Source organism: Chiloscyllium punctatum, chromosome 2 (assembly GCF_047496795.1).
Source record: "Chiloscyllium punctatum isolate Juve2018m chromosome 2, sChiPun1.3, whole genome shotgun sequence".
Taxonomy (NCBI): Eukaryota; Metazoa; Chordata; class Chondrichthyes; order Orectolobiformes; family Hemiscylliidae; genus Chiloscyllium; species Chiloscyllium punctatum.
Window position 1 is genome coordinate 119,429,259 of NC_092740.1, and position 22,554 is coordinate 119,451,812.

General features: G+C 40.4%; 1 protein-coding gene across 1 annotated transcript in view; it reads right to left on the reverse strand.

Moving 5' to 3' along the window:
- The window catches only part of LOC140488058 (choline transporter-like protein 1), a 74,552-nt gene extending 53,299 nt beyond the window's left edge, over nt 1-21,253 (reverse strand). Inside the window, exons 1-2 of the mRNA XM_072587722.1 lie at nt 21,103-21,253; nt 1,064-1,153 (exon numbers count right to left, since the gene is read on the reverse strand). Coding sequence (XP_072443823.1) covers nt 1,064-1,153; nt 21,103-21,126 — 114 coding nt within the window. The 5' untranslated portion in view covers nt 21,127-21,253. The remainder of the gene's footprint in view (nt 1-1,063; nt 1,154-21,102) is intronic.
- Nucleotides 21,254-22,554: the final 1,301 nt, after the last annotated feature.

Here is a 22,554-nt window from a genome sequence, read left to right on the forward strand (position 1 = left end):
CTGAAATAAAAGGATCACAGTTGAAGCACAGGATGTGCATACGTGCAAGTGGCAAGTTCTACTGCCTAGGGATGGGTTGTTGTTTAACTGATTGCTGCATGAACTGAGAACCCAGCATCTCTCCAGCCTCGAGTTTTTCAGCTTTTCTACATTGTGTGGGTTTAGTGCTAAATGAGTTGAGCAAGCATTATCCACGGCAGCTTTACAGGGATTTCTTTCAATGTTCTACCATAAGAATTGCTAAATGGACTGTGAAGTAAAATCTGTGCCAAATGGATACAGTAAGAGATAGAAGAGAAGCTCATAATAGCTAACTGATTCAAATTATCACCCAAGACTTTTCAAGGGCATGGAAATAAGAGAGGGCGTTACCTTCAGATCAAAGCAACTTTTATCAGAAATAGAATTGAAGAGTAGGTAAATTATTCAAAGCCAATTTACCAGATTACATTGGAGAGTACTGCACACAGTTCAATTTGCCATATTTGTAAAATAGTTACAGAGGAACTGGAGGGGGTGCAGGGATGCATGAGTAAACACATCAAGAAACATTAACCAGGCTGGGATAATTTTCCCTTGAGAAATGACGACAGAGGGGTGACCTAATAAAAAAAACCCTGAACAAAATGTAAGATTTTTCTAGAGGGGATACAGACAGACGACTTTTTTTTCTGGGAAGGAAGAGTGTAACTATAAGCTATCAACATAAGATAAACACCAGGGGAGAAAACAACAAAGCAGAAAGTAGTGAGAATTTAAAAACTGCTGCCTCAGGGAGTGGTTAAAATGAAAGGAGAAGCTGGAGGAGCATATGAAGAAGCTGGGAGACAAGGGTTACAGTGATACAGTTTAAGATTAGGAAAGAAAGAGGTGGAGTTGAATGGAGCACAAACAGTATCATGGGCTGACTGGAACAAGTAGTCTTTTTCTGCGCTGTGTATTTTTTTGTGTAATCTCTGAACATACCAAGCATCATTCTATTGTTGCTAGCCATAATATCAGAGCCAATAAAGTAACAACTTAGATCAATGAATTCTTTCAGCAAAAATGAAGCTGAACTCACCATGCCAATGCAGAATAGAATAAGTATCAACAGCCACAGGACATCTGTGCAGCTGCGTTGCTCGATTGGCTTCCATTCTCTCGTAGAGTCCTGAAGAGAAAACAAATTAACAGCTGAACTGAAATGGGAAAGTTCTCTTCTAACACAATGATGTAATAAACCAGTCGATCAAGTTCAAAGTTGTGATTATTCAAAATGCAAAAATACTTCAGTTGGTAATTTTTCTTAGGTACCAGTTCTGAAAATAAATTCTGGAGGTGATGTGAAATCTGCAATGACTGTGAGGACTCATGGGAAACAACATTAACACATTACTGAGTAGCCGTGTCTTATGGGTGTGCCATGTCAATAACCACTCAGGATGCTAAGGTCAGGGCTTGGAGCCCATATCCACAAATCAGATCTAGGGTCTGCAGTCCTGATACATCCAGTCAATAGTGGTGGAGGGCTACTAAACAACTAATAGGAGGAACAAGCTACACAAATATCCTTACTATCAATGATGGACATACCTCGTACATCAGTGCAAAACATTAAGATTTCAAAATGAGCCACACCTGTGACCTACCTGCTGTAGGCCAATTACAACACCAATGTCTATCCAGCAATGTGGAAAAATGCAGTTCCCACAAGCAAAGGCAGGACAGAGGTAAGGCAGCCAATTATTGCCCAGTCTACTCTCAGTGATCAAAATGATGAAAGGTATCACTGATAGTATTATCAAGAATCACTTATCTAACAACAACCTGCTCAATGGCATTCAGTATGGGTCTCACCAGGCCCACCATCTCCTGAAATGAAATAAGAGGTGCTGGAGAAACTCAGCATGTCTGACAGCATTTGTGGTGACAGAAACATAGTTAACATTGTTCAAATGCCTGTTATTCACCCACCTCCTGACCTCATTACAATTACCTTCAGATCAAAGGAACTTTTATCAGAAATAGAATTGAAAAGTACGCAAATTATTCTAAGCCAATTTGATAACATTGATAAAGGAACAAAACTCAAGATGAGGAACAAAAACAATCAATCAATCATTCTTGACATCAAGGCAATATTTGATCGAGTGCAACATCAAAAGCCTGAGTAGAAATTGAGGAGAGGGGTTATGGAATTCTCTACTGGTTGAGGTCAAACCTAGCACGTGACCATGCTGCTCCTTTAACAAGGTTATGCTATCCTTGTTTTTTTTCAGGAAGGTCATAAAAGACAGATTCCAAAAAGTCTAAAGTTGAAAGGTTGTAGGGCCAATTTGATGATAGCTAACAGAAACTGCCTCAGACAAAAGCACTTGTACAACGAAAGGGGTGTGGCCTGTTCTTCAGCTCAGCTTTTCTCTGGTTTGATTTGGGTTTCGGCAGTCCGGCTATTCCCTGAAAGCAGTCAGCTGGAAGCTGCTGGACCCAAGAGAAGATAGTCCATGTTGACCCTCTCTCTGACTTCTCTCCTATTAGACTCTGTGTTTGATTTTACCTTTTGTGCCAAGGGATGTACGAGGACTGTTGCAAGTATTTGAAACAGCATTATTAAGTTGGTATAATCTGTCTGGTTTTCAGATAGGTTAAGTAATTCTGTATTTTGTTCTCTTTTGTTTGTCGTTCATTCAGTAATCTTATAAATTACTGCAGCTTTCCTGGAATATCCACAATACACCTGCTTAACACAACTTGCAAAGTTAGGGTCAAGACTACTTTCTTGAAATGTTTTGAGGCGGTCTGGCCTGATCTATGACACACAGAAAGAAGATGGTTGGGTTGATGGATGCCAATTATCTTAGGCACACAATAATACTGCAGGAGTTCTTCAGGATATTGTCAAAGGCCAAATCCTCATCAGCAACCTTCCTTCCATCATAACCTAAGAAGTGGGAATGTCACTGATGATTGTATAAGGTTCAGCACCAACTGTGACTCCTAGACTAGAAGTAGTCTATGTCTGAATGCACCTGAACTACATTAAGACTGAGACTAATAAATGCTAAGTTACATTTACACTAAACAAGCATCAAGTAATGTTCATCTCCAACATAAGATAATCTCAGTCTCTCACTGACATTCATCAATATTAGCACCATTGAAACATCCAATATCAACATCCTGTGGTTTCAACTGACGAGAAACTGAATTTGACCAAATGGTGAGAACAGCAGATGACAGGAATTCTGCAGCTAGTAATTCATCTCCTGACTTATTAAAATGTGTCCACCATTCATGAGGTACAAATCATCTTTATGACAGAAATGATGAGCGAAACCTTTTATTTCCTCTTAGTTGACACTGCTCTCAGGTTTCTTTGTTACATTTTTATTGATACATGCTTGGAAGATGTACATATCCAAAAGTGGTAAACAGCTTAAATTGTTATTGTCTCAACAGAGGTTTTATGCCATTTTCACTGAAAACAAGCTTCCAATCGACTGTGCCTAGAGGTAATAACTTCCAATCAAAAGATTACATAGTTACTCGCCCCTCTCTTTGCTGAATTATATTCACAATTCACATTCCAAGTTAGGACATATGACTATATTATGCAATCATATTTAAACAAATACACATAATTATATGCTCAGTGGTCAGCACTGCTGCCTCACAGCGTCAGAGACCAAGTTTGATTCCAACCTCGGATGACTGTCTGTGTGGAGTATGCGCAATCTCCCAGTGTCTGTGTGGGTGTCTACCGAGCATTCCAGTTTCCTCCATCAGTCCAATGATCTGCAAATTAGGTGGATTGACCATGCTAAATTACCAATAGAGTTCAGAGAAGTTAATGCTAGCATGTAGCCCAGCACACTGAAAGCAAGACCGAGGAAAGCAGACACATGGAGGAGGTAGGTGGTTAGGTGGTAGACGGCAGCAGAAACAAAACAGAGGACAAAATTCAAGGTCTGAAAAATGTATGTGTTAAACCTGTGTGTTTGGAAAGATACCTCAATCACAGAATAGGAGATTGCCTTCTTGAATGAGTAGCCTGCTGGTCCATTTTAGAGGGCAGTTCATAGTGAACCACACTGCTGATATTCCTTTCTGGCCTGGATGATTTGGGACTAAGGACCTACTTATGTCCAGCCTAGACACCAAATTGAAGGCAGTGGGAACTTATAAGTTGCTGTACATCTTCACAATTTACAGGGAACATAGGAAAGGAAATCTGCCATCCTCACTAACATATATTAGTGCACCAATTTTATTTCTTTTTATAACACTCTAGCAGCTTCACAAACATTAATGTTAGTTTTATTTTCAAATTTTAGATTCACTAAATAAAATTTAAATTCTCCCACATGGAGAGATTTAATGCCTCTTGTTTGTCTCTTTGGTGGCAAAACCACTATCCCACTGCAAACCATAGGAAATATACCAGTGCTCGTTTGATAAAAAGGAGTACTGAATTTCTGCAATTCTAGACCAGAGCAAAGACAGACAAGTACATCTTATTTTTCCAGGTTACAGGTCACCAAAATAGGATGGACATTAATTTAAAACAATATGTTTCCTCAAATAAAAACAAAAATACTGGGGAACATGGAAATCTGAAACAAACACAGATAATGCATAGATGTATATGTTTACAAAATTATGAGGGGCATGGATAGGATAAATAGACAAAATCTTTTTCCTGGGGTTGGGGAGTCCAGAACTAGAGGGCATAGGTTTAGGGTGAGAGGGGAAAGATATAAAAGAGACTTAAGGGGCAACGTTTTCACGCAGAGGGTGGTACATGTATGGAATGAGCTGCCAGAGAATGTGGTGGAGGCTGGTACAATTGCAACATTTAAGAGGCATTTGGTTGGGTATATGAATAGGAAGGGTTTGGAGGGATATGGGCCGGGTGCTGGCAGGTGGGACTAGATTGGGTTGGGATATCTGGCTGGCATGGACGGGTTGGACCGAAGGGTCTGTTTCCATGCTGTACATCACTATAACTCTATATAAAAGTAGGTTCGGTCAATACAATGAGATGGAACAAACTTATGCTGATAGGTTGAAATGAATAAAAGATACGAGGATACTTATACATAACCAGTACAGGCTCATTAATTCTATGTAATCCCTCTAAATCAATTACAACCTAATAGCAGCCACTGCTTGTAAGTCATTCCATGTACACAGTAAGACCACACAAATTATAAATGGACAATTAGTCTCTCTTTTTAGCATGTCGGCCAAAACACAAGAACACCCTGAACAAAGATTCTATGGTACAGTCTCTTGAACCCAGAGAAATGGCAAGGGGCCAACTCATTTGTTCTTTGAGGAACAGAGCAGCTGTCAGTACTACAGTGGAGTTCCAACCTAGGTGGCTCTGACATGTAACTTAAACTCACATGCCCTGACTCAGAGGTAGAAGTACTTCATGAACTTAACTGGTATTAGATACAAGCTGCAATATTGCACCAGTTGCTGCTGAGCTGAACCATTAAGTGCTACCTTCCGCCACCTATTTCCAAAGACAGCACCGCCGTGGAGCCAGTGGAATAAATCAACATGCTCCTAGTCAATACAGGGTGTCAACATGTTGCATATTCCAGTTCAAACTTGTTGTGCAGCAAAGACAAGAACTTTGCTCTGAACAATCTTGATAATTAGTTTATTCATGTGCTCCCATATTTTTTGAGGAGTTAGAAAGGGTCTGTGTTCCCTAGAGTTTTAAACAATGAGGACTGAACTCATTGCAAATTACAAAATTCTTACACAGGGTATAAGTGAGATGTTTCCCACACAGAATGAGTCAATGTTCATTATCTCACAATATAAACCATTTAAAACTGAGATGAGAAAGATTTTCTTCACTGAGAGGGTGGTTAATCTTTGCCAATCTCTACCCCAGAGGATCATGGAACCTCAGTCATTGAGCAGGTTCAAGACTGAAATTGATAGATTTCTGGCAACTAATAATATTAAGGGATATGGAGATAGTGGAGAAAAGTGGATTCAGGAAGATGATCAGCCTTAGTAGGGCAGGGTGAATGGGCTGAATGGCTTACTCCTGTTCCTATGTTAAGCTAAATGCTGACAATGAGTATATTTAGCTCATGCTTTAACAATCAGGAGTTTGCATCTATAAAAGGTACCCACTATGGCAGAGCACATTGGAATGAGGAGAACTAAAGATCAAGATGATGTACTTAGTGGTTGGAGGTAAGTCAGGAAACGTAAAGGGGGAAGAGTATAGAAAATCTATTGGGAACTTGGGCTATGCAGCAAGTTATCATCATCTTTGCTATAGCTTTCTAAGGTTGCCAGGTTAGGGATTAATCAGAAGAAATAGGATTTTTTTTTCCAATCATTTTTCCCTTCTTCCATTCTTTGATACTTCACTCAAGTGATTGAAGACCCAAGACTGCTGTTACTATTTTGAAGTAAATCAGTGTCTGACAAATTGAAGATCCTGTAAACAAGTCACTCGGAGTATAAATTACAATACAATGCTTCCAGGAAGAAAACCACTTTTCAAATAAGGTAGGAACTAAAGAAATGCATCATCAATTTAAGCTGTATTAGTATCAAGTCATAAGGTTCAAGTTACATTCTGACAAATGACCATCAAAATCAAGGCTGACTCTCAAATGCTGTATTGGAGGGAGATGGGATCACTTAGCTCATTATAAACATCTGGTTTATAATGCAAAGTGACACCAACAGCACATTGTCAATTCCCATACCAGCTGAGGTAACCATAAAGGCCCCTTCTTCTCAATATTGCCCTTTGCCCAAGTAGTGTTCACCCTCGGTTAAACAACCTTCAGTCATCTCTCCCTTTTATGACAACAGCCAGATGTTCCTCTGGCTCCAAGATGGCTTTATTGAGGGAGTGCTGCACTACCATCCTTTCAATGTTATGTTAAACCTGTCTCTTCTCTGAAGTGGACTTGAAAGATACCATTGCACTATTTCAAAGGGTAGGGTAGACATCTCCAATAATAATCTTTCCATTAACATAGCAAAAACAGGCTATCTGGTAGTTATCACATTGTTACTTGAGAGTTTCCTTTGTGCAAATTGGCTGCTATGTTTCACACAACAGTGTCTAAACTTCAGCAATATTTTGGTGGCTGGGAAGTGCATTGAAATGTCTGATGGTCATGAATAGTAGTATACGTGTCTTTATATTTACCAACAGATAATTAATGTCTATCAAGTGGCCATTTGACTCAGTTTTTAGGCATCTTCCAATAAGGATCTTTTCAATTGGAATCACAGAACCATAGAGCTTTACAGCATGGAAAAATGCTCTTTGGCCCATCATACCCAAACTGGTCATCAAGCATCTATTCTAATCCTACTTTCCAGCATTTGGCTCAGTCTTGTGACGCATTGCACTTGAAGTGATCATTTATATATTTCTGAAGCATTGCAATGGTTCCTATCTCTACAACCTTTCAGACAGTGAGTTCCAGTAACCTACCACCCTCTGGGTGAAATGTCCTTCCTTAAGTCTTCTCTAACCCCCAACACTTTATGCCCATTAGTTACTGACCACCAAAAAGGGAAGAGTTTCTTCTTACGTACCCTTCAATGGTCCTTCTTACGTACCCTTCAATGGTCCTGTAACAAAAACAGTTTCCCAGTCCACTGCTCTTAAAAAAAAGCAATACCAGACTACCTAGTCTCTCTTCAAATGGTCAAGCGCAGCCAATATCCTGGTGAATCTCCTCTGCACCTTCTCTAGTGAAATCTTCCTATGTTGTGACAAGCAGAACTGCACATTGTACTCTAGATGTGGCCTAACGTCTTTTACAGATCCATCATGATGCCCCTAAACTTGTATTCAATGCCTCACCTAACAAACGCAAGTATTCCATATGCCTTATTCACTTTATCTACCTGTCTGCCATAGCAAGTAGCCAAATTTGCAAACAATGAAAACATAGATGGAAAAGTAAGTTACAATAAAGAAGAAAAAAATTTAAATGAATGGACCAAAATTTGGCAAATAGAGTTTAACATAGATAAATCTGAAGTTGGAAAAAGCACAGCAGGTCAGGCAGTATCCGCGAAGCAGGAGAGACAACATTTCAGTCAGGAACCTTCATCAGTCTTGACGATAGGTCCAGTCCAAAATGTCGACTCTCCTGCTCCTCGGATGCTGCCTGACCTGCTATGCTTTTTCCAGCACCGCAGTTTATCGATTCAGACCCTCCAAGTAACTGCAGTCCTCACTATCTCCTAAATGTGAGGCAATATATTTTGTACAGTGGACTCGAAACATAACTTATTTAAGTGGAGAGAAACTTCAGAGAGCTTTGGTGCAGAAGCATCTGGATGTCCTCATGCATGAATCACGGAAAACTAGTATGTAGGTACTGCAGGCAATAGGGATTTTTGGTATTTATTGCGAAAGGAATAGAGCATCAAATTAGGGAAGTATTGCTGCAACTGTACAAGACATTAGTGCAATCACACCTCCAGTATTATGTAGAGTTTTGGCCCCCTGAATTGAGTACGAGGCAATTCAGCAGCAGTTCGCTGGATTAATTCTTGAGATGAGGGTTTCTCTTATGAAGAGATATTGAGCAGTCTATACTCTCTGAAATTTAAAAGAATGGGAGAATGTCTAATTGAGGTATATCCAATGCTAAAGTAGACACAGAGAGGATGTTTCCTCATGTGGGGCAGTCTAGAATAAGAGGTCATAGTTTTAGGATATGGGGTTGCAGATTTAAAACAGAGATGAGGAAAAATCACTTCTTCCAAAACTCACGAATCTGTGGAGTTCATCACCCCAAAGTGTGGTGGATACGGGACATTCAGTACTTTTAAAGGAGCAGACAGACAGATTTTTAATTAGCAATGGGCTTGAAGGGTTATGGAAACAAACAGGAAAGTGGAGTGGAGGCTGAGATGAGATCAGCCATGACCGTTTAAATGGGAGAGTGGGCCGGCGGGACTGAATAGCCTATTCCTGGTTCGTATATTCGTTCTATCACCTTGTCAAAGAAAATTAGGATTAAGTGATAAATGCTGGCCCAACCAGAAAAGCCCAGATCTTGTGAATAAAATTTTCAAAACAGCAGTTACAAAGAAATTCAGCTTTGATAAGTATCTAAACCGTCGCTGTGCTTCACCTGGTTATTTAAAAAGGTGCAGTAAACATGTTGTCATACTTGTAGTTCTCATTACTGAGCAAGATTTCTCCAAGCTTACTATATGAGGTGATTAAATGTTATTAGATTATCCTCTGAAGGGAGCTGAGCTTAGTTGCAACAACAGACTTACTGCTGCCCAGTTGGTAGGAATTATGAGCAGCAAGATAGTTCAGATGGGAGTTTACTGAAATGCATCACCACAACACAGGCTTCCAATATTAATGACATTCATAATCTTACAGAACAAACCTGAATAGTTAACAATCAGTAACTTTATACACTAGCTTTGACTATAAAGCCAATTTTGAAATATACTGAAAGGTTTTAAAACCTTTCTGTAGTGCTCTGAAAGTTCTCTCAAACTCTCAATGGTGTTTCAAACATTTCCAATCTTTACTCAGCCTCTTGAAATAAAATTTTAAAAATGATACATTTTAAAACATCCACAGGGGTAGGGTTAAGCAGCTTGTCTACTGGACTTCAGCAAATTCACAAAAATAACTCTTATCCCTGTTATAAGGATGAGCCAGGAAATGCACAGCAGGTCAAGCAGCATCAGAGGGGGAAGGGGAGTCGACATTTCAGGTCGGAACCTTTCACCAGGGCTGGAGGAGGGATAGGAGACAGTGAAATAAATAGGAGGGTGGAGCTGGGGAAAAAGTAGATGGGATGGCGATAGGTGGATGCAGGTAGGAGATGTCTGTGATTGGTCAGTGGGAAGAATGGAGCAGGGAGTTGGGAAAGAAGAGGAACATGTAGGGTCAGGTTAAGGGAGTGGGGTAGAGACGGGGGGGGGGGGGGGGGGCTGGGGAATTCTATGTTAATGCTGTCTGGTTGTAAGCTCCCGAGGCAGAAGATAAGGGGTTCTTTCTCCAGTTTGCACACTGCTTGTGAGGAAGGTGGAGGTGGCCCAGGATGGACATGTCGTTGGGGGAGTTGGATTGGCTGGGAACCAGAAGGTGAGGTTGATTGGAGCATATGGACCATAGATGTTCCGTGAACTGGTTCTTGAGTTTGAGCTTGGTCTCTCCGAAGTAGAGGAGATCACATCGGGAGTAACAGATACAACAAATCAGGTTTGAGGCAACGCAAGTTGGAGTGATTCTTTGGGGCCTTGGACCAAAGTGAGGGATGATGTGTGGAGGCAGATTTTGCACCTTCTTGGCTGCAGGGGAAGATTCCAGGTGTGGAGAAGGGGTTGTTGGGGAGTGTGGACTATCGAGGAAACAATCCCCATGAAAAGCGGGTCGGGTTGAGGAGGGAAATATCATTTTAGTGGTGGGGTCAGACTGCAGGTGGCGGAGGACTTGGTCTTGGAGATTAGTGGTGTGAGAGGACCAGGGGGGACTCTATCCTTGCCTTCTGGTTGCCTTCCATTTCAACACCACCTCCCACTCCCCCAACCACATATCCATCCTGGCCCACCTCCACCATCAACACAAGTCTACACACAAACTGGAGGAAGAATACCTTATCTTCTGCCTCGGGAGGTTACAACCATATGGCCTTAACATAGAATTCATCAGCTTCCAAACATCTCCACAAGCCCCCTAACACATCCTGGGCCCAGCTCTCCTTCTCCACCCTACTCCCTTAACCTGACCCTATCTGTTCATCTTCCTTCCCACACATCTGATCCACCCTTCCCACTGACCAATCACAGCCACCTCCTACCTACATCGCTATCCCAACTACCTTTTCCCCAGCCCGAGCCCCCCCCCCCCCCCCCCCCCCGCCATTTCTTTACATCCCCTTCCTGTCCCCCAGTCCTGATGAAAGTTTTTGACCCGAAACACTGATTCCCATTCACCTCTAATACTGCTTGACCTACTGGGCTTTATCCAGCTCAACTCTTTATCCACTCTGACTCTCCAGCATCTGCAGTTCTCACCAACTCCATGTTGATGAGTTACTCTGGCTAACTGTAAGTGCCTTTCACAAGCTTCCGACAGTAAAGCTGGACAGTATCCTAAATATGATTTCCCTTTAGTACTTTCAGCTTCCAAACATCTCCACAAGCCCCCTAACACATCCTGGGCCCAGCTCTCCTTCTCCACCCTACTCCCTTAACCTGACCCTATCTGTTCATCTTCCTTCCCACACATCTGATCCACCCTTCCCACTGACCAATCACAGCCACCTCCTACCTACATCGCTATCCCATCAATAAAACAAAAAGGGTAAGGGTACCCTTTCCCAAAAACAAAACACCTTTGATCCTGCATAATATCTGGAGCAATCCATTTACACAGCCTCAAAATCTAGAAGTCAATTTGACTTGACACAGATTTTATAAATGAATAATGCAAGTAAGTGATATATGTATGCACTTATCCTACAGCAGATTCACTGAGAACTAAGAAATCTCATCTAGGGATTTCCTAATCCTGAATTCCCCATTAAAGGTTTTCATTACATATGTATACTTTCATTGAAACCCAGTTACTTGCAGGGCTTTTATTTTTGTCTGTACCATTCATTCTGACTTAGCAGGTATCACATTACTGTTTTCAACACAAAAACATGGGAATTAACCATCCCAGCTCCGAAAAACATTGTTCAACATTGCTAATTCCTTCATTTCTCAATGTCCAAGTTAATCCTTTGGCCTTCATTCTTTCCCAAAATTAACTTAGGGGCAACCTTATCAAGGTTTATAAAATCATGAGGAGCGTAGGTAAGGTGAAAAGTAAGGGGCTTTTCCCTGAAGTGGGGGAGTTCAAAACAAGGAGGCATATTTTTACAGTGAAAGGAGAAAGATTTAAAAAGGACAGGAGGGGCAACTTTTCCACAGAGAATGGTTAGTTTGTGGAATAAACTGCCAGAAAAAGTGGTGGATGCAGGTACAATTACAATATTTAAAAGTTAATTGGATAAGTTCATGAATAGAAAAGGTTGGGAAGGATATGAGCCCTGATTGGACCAAACTGTCTGTTTCCATGACTCTATGGCTATGACTCTTATGTGCTTTGTTATCTTCACTGGGTATTTTCATTACTTGCAGTACATTTCATACAGCATTCAATCATGGAAATGAAACATACGAGATTCCTAAGGGATTTTATATGGTAGATGCAGAAAGGTTATTTTTTCATAATAAGAAGTCACACATTTAATACAGAGATGAGGCGGAATATTTTTCTCTCAGGAAGACTGTAAATTGGTGGAATTCTTTACCAGAGACAGCTCTCAGGGCTGGATTTTTGAGTATATTCAAGGCTGATTATAGATAGAGTTTTAAACAAGAAGGGAACTAAATGTTTTGGAGAAAAGGCACGAATGTGGAGATGAGCATTATCAGATCAGCCATGTTTTTGATGAAAAGACCCAATTTTGTTTAAAAGCCATTACAATGTGGATAATCCAATGGAGTGTGTTAGCCTTTTCACCAGTAATGACTGAAAAGATACTCTTTGAAGAAGCTACAAAGTGCATTTCTATCCCATCAAGTGGTAACTGATGAATAAACAATGGGGCAAGGCTTTGTGAAGAAATTTATAGATTCCAAAAAGCGTGATTCTGGAGCACTAACCCCCAAATGACAGTAACCCAAATCAAACTCATTGAAGGAGCAAAGTCAGATCAGCTCTGATGAGGAGTCATCTGGACTCAAAACGTTAACTTGATGTCTCTCCATGGGATGCTGCCTGTAATTTCCAGCATTTTCTGTTTTCAGTCCAAACTCAACAGACCATGATGGAATGGCAGTTAGACATACACGTGACACCACACCTGTAGCAATATAGTTGACTTTTAACTGTCCTCTAAAATTACTTCGCAAGCCATTTAGTTCAAGGAAAATTATGGATAGGCAACAAATGCTGGATTAGTGGTGCTGGAAGAGCACAGCAGTTCAGGCAGCATCCAACGAGCAGCGAAATCAACGTTTCGGGCAAAAGCCCTTCATCGGGAATAAAGGCAGTGAGCCTGAAGCATGGAGAGATAAGCTAGAGGAGGGTGGGGGTGGGGAGAGAGTAGCATAGAGTACAATGGGTGAGTGGGGGAGGAGATGAAGGTGATAGGTCAAGGAGGAGAGGGTGGAGTGGATAGGTGGAAAAGAAGATAGGCAGGTCGGACAAGTCAAGGAGCCGGTAAATGCTGGCCTTGCTAGCAGTGCCCATATCCCATGAAAGAATAACAACAGAAACAGCACATGGTAACTTTCAGTTTACCCAAGGGCCTCCACAGCCCACAAAGAGCCACAGGGACTTGAGAGTTAACTGGATATTCAGTATACTGTTATTTATTATTTTTCAGCTCTGTTTTATGATTTAGTTCCTGTTTAAGTGTATCACTCAAACAAAAAAAGCGACTTTACTTTGATTACATTGGTGGTCTACTCAAAGTCGTGTTGCTAGTTTAATTTAGGAAACATACTAATCTTTCCCAGACTGACAGAATCTTTACTGTTGTTGCCATGGTGATGCTTCTCCCTATCACATGCAACTTCCCTATACTCTGTGCTGGTTTTAAAAACTTTGGTAACTTGATCTCCCAGTTTTAAAGATGCAAATACTGAATGTGAATACTAACTCTTTCCAATCTTGACATTTTTAAAAGTTTTACTGCATACTGTCTATACAATTGAAGCAAATTGCAAAACAAAACAGATTGCCTTGCCAAACCTTTTTTGACTATAAGTTCTCCACAATGAACAGTAATCCGAAACCCATGTTCCCAAACTATTCTCATAGCCCTAATTCCTCTTTTTAATCTACCTAATCTATTGTTAAGTGAATAATGACCTCTGGTTCAATCACTAACTTCAGTAACAGCTACAGCCTCACAACAGAAGGTTCGGAAACGGTTTTCTCTGTCTATTCTAAAACCTTTACAAAAAGGAAGTGCTGCTCTTAATACTTGGCAAACCATAATTCAACCCATCCCATTCCTAGTGCTCTCTGACATCATTGAAACTTCCACAGAGTACATAAAAAGAACTTTCATGCATAATAAGTATTACCCTTTTGTTTGCTATGGTCCTTTATTCCACACCCTCAAATATTGAAGACATTCTATCTGCATCCACTCTGCCCACACCTTCATAACATTTAGTCCTCAAATTATGAATAACTTCCTTCAATTCTTATAAAAAGAAAGCATTTTTTTCAAAATCTGTCTTTATATTACTGTGTCCTATTTAATCTGTTCCTTCCTGTAGTGCAGGGCATAAAACTGCATGTAGCATTCTACCATTGCATCCAAACTTCTATTCAGGAACACACAATATCCCAGTACCTTTCTATTGGCCTTATCAATGAGAAATGCTACTTTTATTGCCTTGTGTACTGAGCAAACTCTTCCAATCCCACCACATACCCACATCACTGATAAAAAGGATCTGTGAATGGTCAATTTATTTGAAATTCTTTCAAGGACTACATACTCAAACTCCTCCAAATTGTACAGTAGATCAAGCTGTACTGTGAATAAGCTACGTTCCTAACCTTCTCCTTTGCTTTTGGTTGCACTGCAGTCCCACGCTCCTGACATTCGGGCACCTGGTATGGAGAAGGGAGGGCAGGTCTGAAGACCTCCTCGTGGGTCTGCTCCTGGGCCTGGCCATAAACAGGTCCAGCCGGTGGGCCATGGAGAGGGTCGTTAGGGCCGACTGCCTGCCCCTCTTCCGCGGTTACGTTACAGCCCGGGTGTCTCTGGAAAAGGAGCACGCGGTATCCCCCGACACCCTGGAGTTTTTCAGGGAGAGGTGGGCGCCGCAGGGAGTGGAGTGCATTATTTCCCCGTCCAACTCTATTTTGATTTAATCCCCACCCTCCCCTTCACTGTTTGATCACACAGCATTGCCCTTTGATGTGAAGGGCACTGCTTGTCACTGGCCACTCGGGTGTTTCCTTTCTTCCTGGTGGTGGAAACTGAATAAAGATTCTTGCACCTTGTGTCTTTCACTGTGTCTCACACCTGCACGCACACATGGGTGCTCGGTAAAAAATAAACACTACTGCAGTTGGGTGGTAGTGTGGGGGGGTTTTAAAAAAATAAATTTAAAAAAGGGAAATAAAATAAACAAGAGAGTGTCAGAGGTTCTGCTCACTCTGAGAGCTGAGACCAGTGTGTGTGTCTGTACTGCAAAAAAAATAATAAGCTACGTTCCTTAAGCAAAAGCTATATTAAGGAAAATCCTTTTCTTCCCTCCTAACTCAAATGTGTTTGAAAAGTTTGACCTGATGCAGGTGTGGGTAAAGAAAGTCAGTTGGTTTCCTGCTTTTCTATACTGGGTTACTTCTCATTTTCAACCTACACTGCTCACCAGTTTTTTCACATTTGTTGATGGAATATGGACACAATTGACAAGGCCAGCATTTGCTGCTTATCCTGAACTCCCCTTGTGTTAACCACACTCTTGAGTGATAGGTAGGTTAGACTAGATAAAGACAACAGGTTTCCTTCTCTAAAGGACACTGATGTGCAAGATGGATTTTTCCGACACCTCATGTCCGTTTTAGGGTGACCGTTACTGAAACAAGCATTTGAATTCAGTTTATGGTTTCATTCTTTTCTTTTCGATAATTCAATTTAAACTTCACCAGCTGTCATGGTGGGACTTGAACCTCTGACTCTAGAGCACTAGTCTAGGCCTCTGGATTAGGAGCCCAGTGACATGACAAGTATGGCACCATCCCTCACCCCGAAAGAAAAAGCAAAATGGCGAGTTAGGTGTATAAATCTCTTCATGTCAGTACACAGTTTCTGCAATGGCATCTTTCACTGCCTCTCGACATCTCTACACATGGAAACCAAGTCTGTCACAGCCTTCGAATAAAGTTTCTGGGCAAGGCAGAGGATTTTTGTCCATCTCCCTGACATGCAGTGTGAAAGCATACTAGTGTACGGACACATTCTGGTACTCAACAGCCAAACCCTCAACTATAAGTAAGTAGTTCCTTGACAGCTAAAAGCACGATCCCTGATAACCCTTTGCACTGGAACCAAAAAGTAAGCAGCTCATCCCTTCAAGCTTTAACAGTAATCTTGGAAAGTAAAAGCAACAAAAGGCTCAGTACATGTTAACACTAACTAAAAATAATTTATATTCCTAAACCCATCAAAGCCTTGATATTTCAGTATGAGCCACAACGTTAAGCCATAAATCCTGTACTGAATACTGCTTCTGAAACTCAAACTTAATTTTGGTTACTTTTCTCATCAAAAGTGTGTACACCAAGTATGAGACGAAGGATACAATTTATACGACAGTGAAATGACCTAATAACATTCTGTCAGCTGCAGCTCACAAGCTAATTTATTAAATGCTAATTTTTATTGAAGATTGATTAAAGTTGCTGTAGCATGGGAATCAAAATATGACTCTTACTGGTTTACATTAAAAAATGGGTGTGGTCTCAGTCACAGGATAATGTATGATGCATAGAGTATTTTAGACATTACACTGTCAACCACAAAACACAGCAATGGAATGTTTGAATAAAATTGCACATTTCAAAGATCAGAAGCCTCCAATAAATTCATATCATGTGTGTGACACAGTCAGCTCCACCCCAAATTTACTTCGTTTAGGTGTGCTGAAATCTGAATAATGTGCAATATTTAATAGAACTGTAATTGCACTTCAAATTATATCAAGGGCCATAAAGCACTTTGCTATATGAATACAAGTCTTTCTAAGGTGATTAATAAATTAAGACAGAGTGGGTGAGGTACCACAGGCAGTGGAAATAAAAGCTTAAGAGAATAGGAAAGACAAATGAGACTGGAGGTGATACGGGAAAAATTTAAAAGGGACTTAAGGAGCAACCTTTTCATGCAAAGGGTGGCATGTGTATGGAATGAGCTGCCAAAGGAAGTGGTGGAGGCTGGTACAATTACAACATTAAAAAGACATCTGGATGGGTATATGCATAGGAAGGGTTTAGAGGGATATGGGCCAAGTGCTGATGAATGGGACTAGGTTAATTTGGGATATCTAGTCAGCATGGATGAGTTGGACCGAAGGGTCTGTTTCCAAGCTGGACATCTCTGAGACTCTGTGACCAATTATAAAGCTATCAAAATTAAAGAAGCTTCAGCTCTACAGCTCAAAAGACAGCTATTAAGAGGCAGAAATGGGAAGTTCATAAAATGATGACAAACTACACAAATGGGAACTCCCATGTTGCTTTATATGAGCAAGAGGGCACACTGCAGTTTTGAAAGATTTAGTTTGAACTCTTATACTTGAGCTCATTTAAAGCACTAAAGCCTCTTTCTGAACTCTCAATAACTCCCTTCACCCATCAACACCAATGATTACGCATCTACAACAATATCTGGTTAAGCAACACATCAATTTTAGTATTCACATCCGAGTTTTCAATTCCCGCTTTGGATGAAACTCTTGCTGCCTGAGTAATCAACACCATCCTCATTTGGTATCTAATAAAGAAAAGACAAGAATCATGGCTATCCCAGGAATCCGGTAAACCTTTATTGTACTCCCTCCATAGCCAAACATCCTTTCTCAGATAAGGAGAACAAAACTGCACACAATGTTAGAGGAAAGTGTGGATGTGGGTACGATTAAAATATTTAAAAGGCAGCTGGATGGGTATATGAATCGGAAGGGTTTAGAAGGAAATGGGTCAAATGCTGGCAAATGGGACTAGGTCAGATTGGAATGCTGGGCGAGTTGGACCAAAGGGTCTGTTACCTTGCCAAATGACTCCTTGACTCTATAATCCTTAGGCATGGTATCGCCACAGCCCTGTACAATTGCAGCAAGACACTCTGTTCATGTACTCGATTCACCTCGCTATGAAGACCATTATACCACTTGACTTCTTCACCATCTGTTGTACCCGCCTGCTTACTTTCAGTAATTGGTACACAATGGCAGCCAGGTCTCATTGCACCTTCGCTTCCCTAATCCAATCACCATTCAGATAAAAATATGCCTTCCTGTTTTTGCATTTCACATTTATCCACATTATTATTCATCTGCCATGTATTTACTCACTTAGCTTGTCCAAATCACACTGATCTGCAGCTTCAAACTCCACAGCCTGCAAAAACCAAACAAAGACTGTTTGGCCCAACTGCTCAATACTATCATTTATATTGTACTTAAGCCTCTAAACATATCATTGAGATTTAAAGCTATTTGGAGAGTTTAGGTTAGTCACTGCTAAGTTAAAATATGTATATATAAGTTTGTGTAGTGATTGGAACCAGATGGATCTTGTTGACTACCCAGGTTGTAAACCTAGGCCAATCAGGAAAGTCTTGGCTGATAAATATGATCAGGGACATTTAGTTCAAGGAACTCACTCCAAACTGGCTGGCCAGAGCCAGTGTACTACGCACAAGTAAATAAAGGGTGACTTGGTCATGGGATATTGGCCTCTATACAGTTATTTCAGTTTGACAGCACATAGCTGGAAGGGGCAAGTCACCAACATGGAGATCTCAAAAGAGAAGAAAACAAATGGAGGCAATTTCAGAAAGTCACCAAAATAGGAGAGATAACACAGTATGTAAAATGCTGCACACTCACTGAAGCACCTCAACTGGACCATAAACCACACGAGAAAATTTCAAAATCCAATCAAATACTCCAAACCATATTTTGGATTTCCCACCCAGAAGTAATTCCACACATCTACAGCACAGCACAGTCAACTCAGTAAAAGCAATATTCGGATTTGACATTTTAAAGTATTGTAACTCAAAGCAACTTCACAAGACCTTGAGTGATGCATTCACTTGTCCTCTGCTACAGGACTTGCCAGTTTGGAACTGATGGCTATCGAGACAATTCAATACCGAGAGCAGCTCTGTGTTTCAGCTGCTCACTCAGGAAGAAGTCTCTCATCCAAACTCAAACAACTCTCTGCATTGCTCAGTATGTCAAACATGCTGGCGATGTTCAAAATATATTAGTTATCCCTGTATTCCATGTGATCCAGCCTTGTTAACCAGTCTACCATGAGGAATCTTGTCAAACACCTTACTGAAGTCCATATAGATCATGTCCACCACTCTGCCCTCAACAATCTTCTTCATTACTTCTGAATTGTTTCCACTTTCAGCACCTCAGACATATCCTCAGCATTTCTTAGAAGGACATGACCATTAACTCAGAGGTCATGAAGCATCTAATTCTATCAGTGTTTGTTAATCACTAAAACAACAGTATCTGTACGAATTTGGCCATGTTCATTTGACAGACATCTGTACTGTGAGCTGGCCATTAAGTCACACTCTCCTAAGCATCCTTCCCTCCACAGATGTAAGTGAAGATGACAGAGAGTCGTGATATCTGGAGGGTGACTGTTTGGAAGATCATTGAAAGATGCAAGCTTAAATGAAATGCACAGCTCAATGGCCAAGAAGAGGGCCCAGAGAAAACAAAGGATAGTGAATCCTTTACCTCCTAAGCTGATCTCATTCCTCTATAACATCAGTGGCAAACACTGATGTACTAAGCGGGGCTCTGAGCCACACAGAATTGACTGCCTATGCACATACAATCAGTTTTACAAGATAGAAAGCTGCCAGGGAATCTAGAGACCAGGGTCAATTTCTCAAGTCCCAGTTTGGAAAAGCATATATAATTAATTGAACAAATCTAGAAAATAAAGCCATTACAATACTCGATTGCCTTGGAAACCCATCTTCACTAATATCCTCTCAGGAAGCAAATCTGCCACCTTTACCTGGTCACACCCAAATAAGCAACAGCAGGCCCACAGCAATGTAGCTGACCCAGATCCACTTGTAATCCACTCAATTGTGTCATTTCAACATCATATCCTCTACAGCATTTAGTTATGGACAATAAATGGCAACAATGTCCATAGACCATAAATGAATAAAAAAATGGGTACTCAAAGCCTGACTGGTGAATGACAAACATTATCTGAGCCACTGATATTTTAAGAAGTCACCACCTTTACAGAAATAGTATCCAATAAGTTCAACTGTGTATCAAAATTCCAAATGATCCTGCAATTTGCATCAAAGCTCTCAGAACGACAAAACTACAAGTGCAGAATATATCAGAGCACCCACTCCACAACCCACTTCCATTTTTCTATCAAATACAAAAGCCTCACACTGAAATGGAAAGGTAAACTACAATGCCTGTGGGACTGCTAATCATACCAATGATCACAATTTTCTGACTCCTCATAATTCAAAAGTTCCTGGGCCCTGCATAAATCATTGCCTGCACCCATAAACATTAGTACAAAAGTTTCTTAAAACTTCAGTGTCTAAACAGTTAACAAAAAAAAACACGAGTCCTACTGCCTTGTTGCTTTCAATAATTCGTTTTCTTCAAGACAATGGCCATCATTCACCCTTAGTTCACAAAAACAAAATGAAACACTCCTTTGTTTTACTGAAACAGGCTATGCAAATCAGTTCTTACCAAAACCATTCGCTCACTTGAAAAATATATTTGTTCTGAACCATCCTCCATCAATCATCTGACAGTCATTAAGTATATATCGCTAAAGATACAATTGATTTTCAATAGTTTGTACAAGTTATAAGTTTAATGGATTTAATCTGAATTCATCCAAAGATAGCACTTTCACTGTAAAACACAAATAGAATTACCAACATCTGCTAAATTGCAAGTGAAGGGCTCAGACTTCTGGTTAATTATAGCATAAAGTGAGACCATTAAATCTCACTCTGCAATTAAATCCAATTGCAAAACAAAATCTCTCACGGATGCAGATGGCTGACAAGTGCAAGGAAAACTGTTTGAAAATAGATTTTGTGCAGACTGATTTTTTTTGGAGGGATGGGAGGTTCATTGCACTGCGGATTTAGAGAAATAAAGAGTTCAAATGCGATTTTAAAAGTCGATCACGCACCGAGAGAGACAGAATGAGAATAAAGAAACAAAGTTATTCAACCAGTCATAAGAAGCAAAAACAAAGTATTGAGTCTTGGACAGGGTTTCATCACATTGTATCACACTCACCCCTTCACCACCGCAACAACCCATCACTAACGAACGTCAATTCCAATATCCCAAATCTAATAAATCGTAGCTAGATACTCCAACTCGTTAAGACGAGACACCCAACCGCACCCTTACCACAACCTAGAAGAGAAAGAGAGCGTGTTACAGTCAAAGCAACACTGACTCCCCTAGTGTCACATTATAACCAGCACTGACTGTCAATTTTCAAATTATTGTTAGTGCTAGACCTGCTGAGCATTTGTAGTATTTCTGGCTCCCCAAGTACTTTGTTTTTCTTACTTCACCACAGTAGTCTTGCTTCTCGATATATATTGAATCTAATGCTTTTAGCTACAATTTGTGTTGTAAGTTAAGCAAACTCAAGTACAGTATTGAAGTAAATTGATCTGTAATGCACTTCATGTGTAACCACCACACACTTTGGTTGCATTGTGTTACACAATGTCCATTCACAAACATCGTGTGTTCGGTCTATCTTTACAAAAAAATCCACCCCCTGGTCTATTTCACTCAGAAATTTAATTTAGGCAGGGCCAGTGATGTGTCCTAGAGTCGTCTATTCATGATCATGAAGATAAATCATTTGATGTTTCATCATTTATGTTTCAATTAATTGTGGTCCCGTTTAAATAGAAAAGCTGTATTTTTATTTATTGTTGCTCCTTGATGCTGGTGTAGCAGTTCCAACATGCATTTAACTGCAGAAAAAAATGTATTTCAGGAAGAGTTATTTGGCATAGAGTAGGGTGAAGGATAATTACAGCAGGAAGAGAATGTGGTGTGAGTGGGTGGGTGAATTGCCTTTTACATCTAAAGTTTCCTATTGTGTAATCGGTTCGAATGTTGTCATGCATTTTGACAAATTCTTTGGTGAAATTATTGAGGTTTTTTGGTTTATCAGTCAATCTAAACTGAATGAAATAGCAGCTAACTTGCTCTTGTGGTCAGATTACTCTACACTAGACAAGTGATTTAATCTATCAACAGTCTTATATTATTGACACTGGTCAACATTATTTCTGAAAGGGAGGATTATGAACATAGGAGCAGGAGTCAGCCATTCAGCCCCTCGAGTCTCATCCACCATTCTAGATCATCACAGTAGTGAACTCACTACCATATTCCTGTGCTACTTCAATATGGAGTTATAGAGTACTGCATCAAGAGGCTCTTTGGCCCATCATATCCATCCTGGGCATCAAGCATCTATCAGTCTAATCCAATTTCCCAACACTTGGCCCTTAGCCTTGTAATCTATAGTGTTAAAATACTTGTTAAATGTTACTATGGTTGCCACCTTAACCACCCTTTCAGGCAGTGCGTTCCAGATAACCACCACCATCTGGATGAAACAAACGCTCCTTAAGACCCTTCTAAATATCCTACCATTATCTTAATTCAATATTCCTTGCTTATTCACTCCTCTAATAAGGGAAAAGTTTATACTTA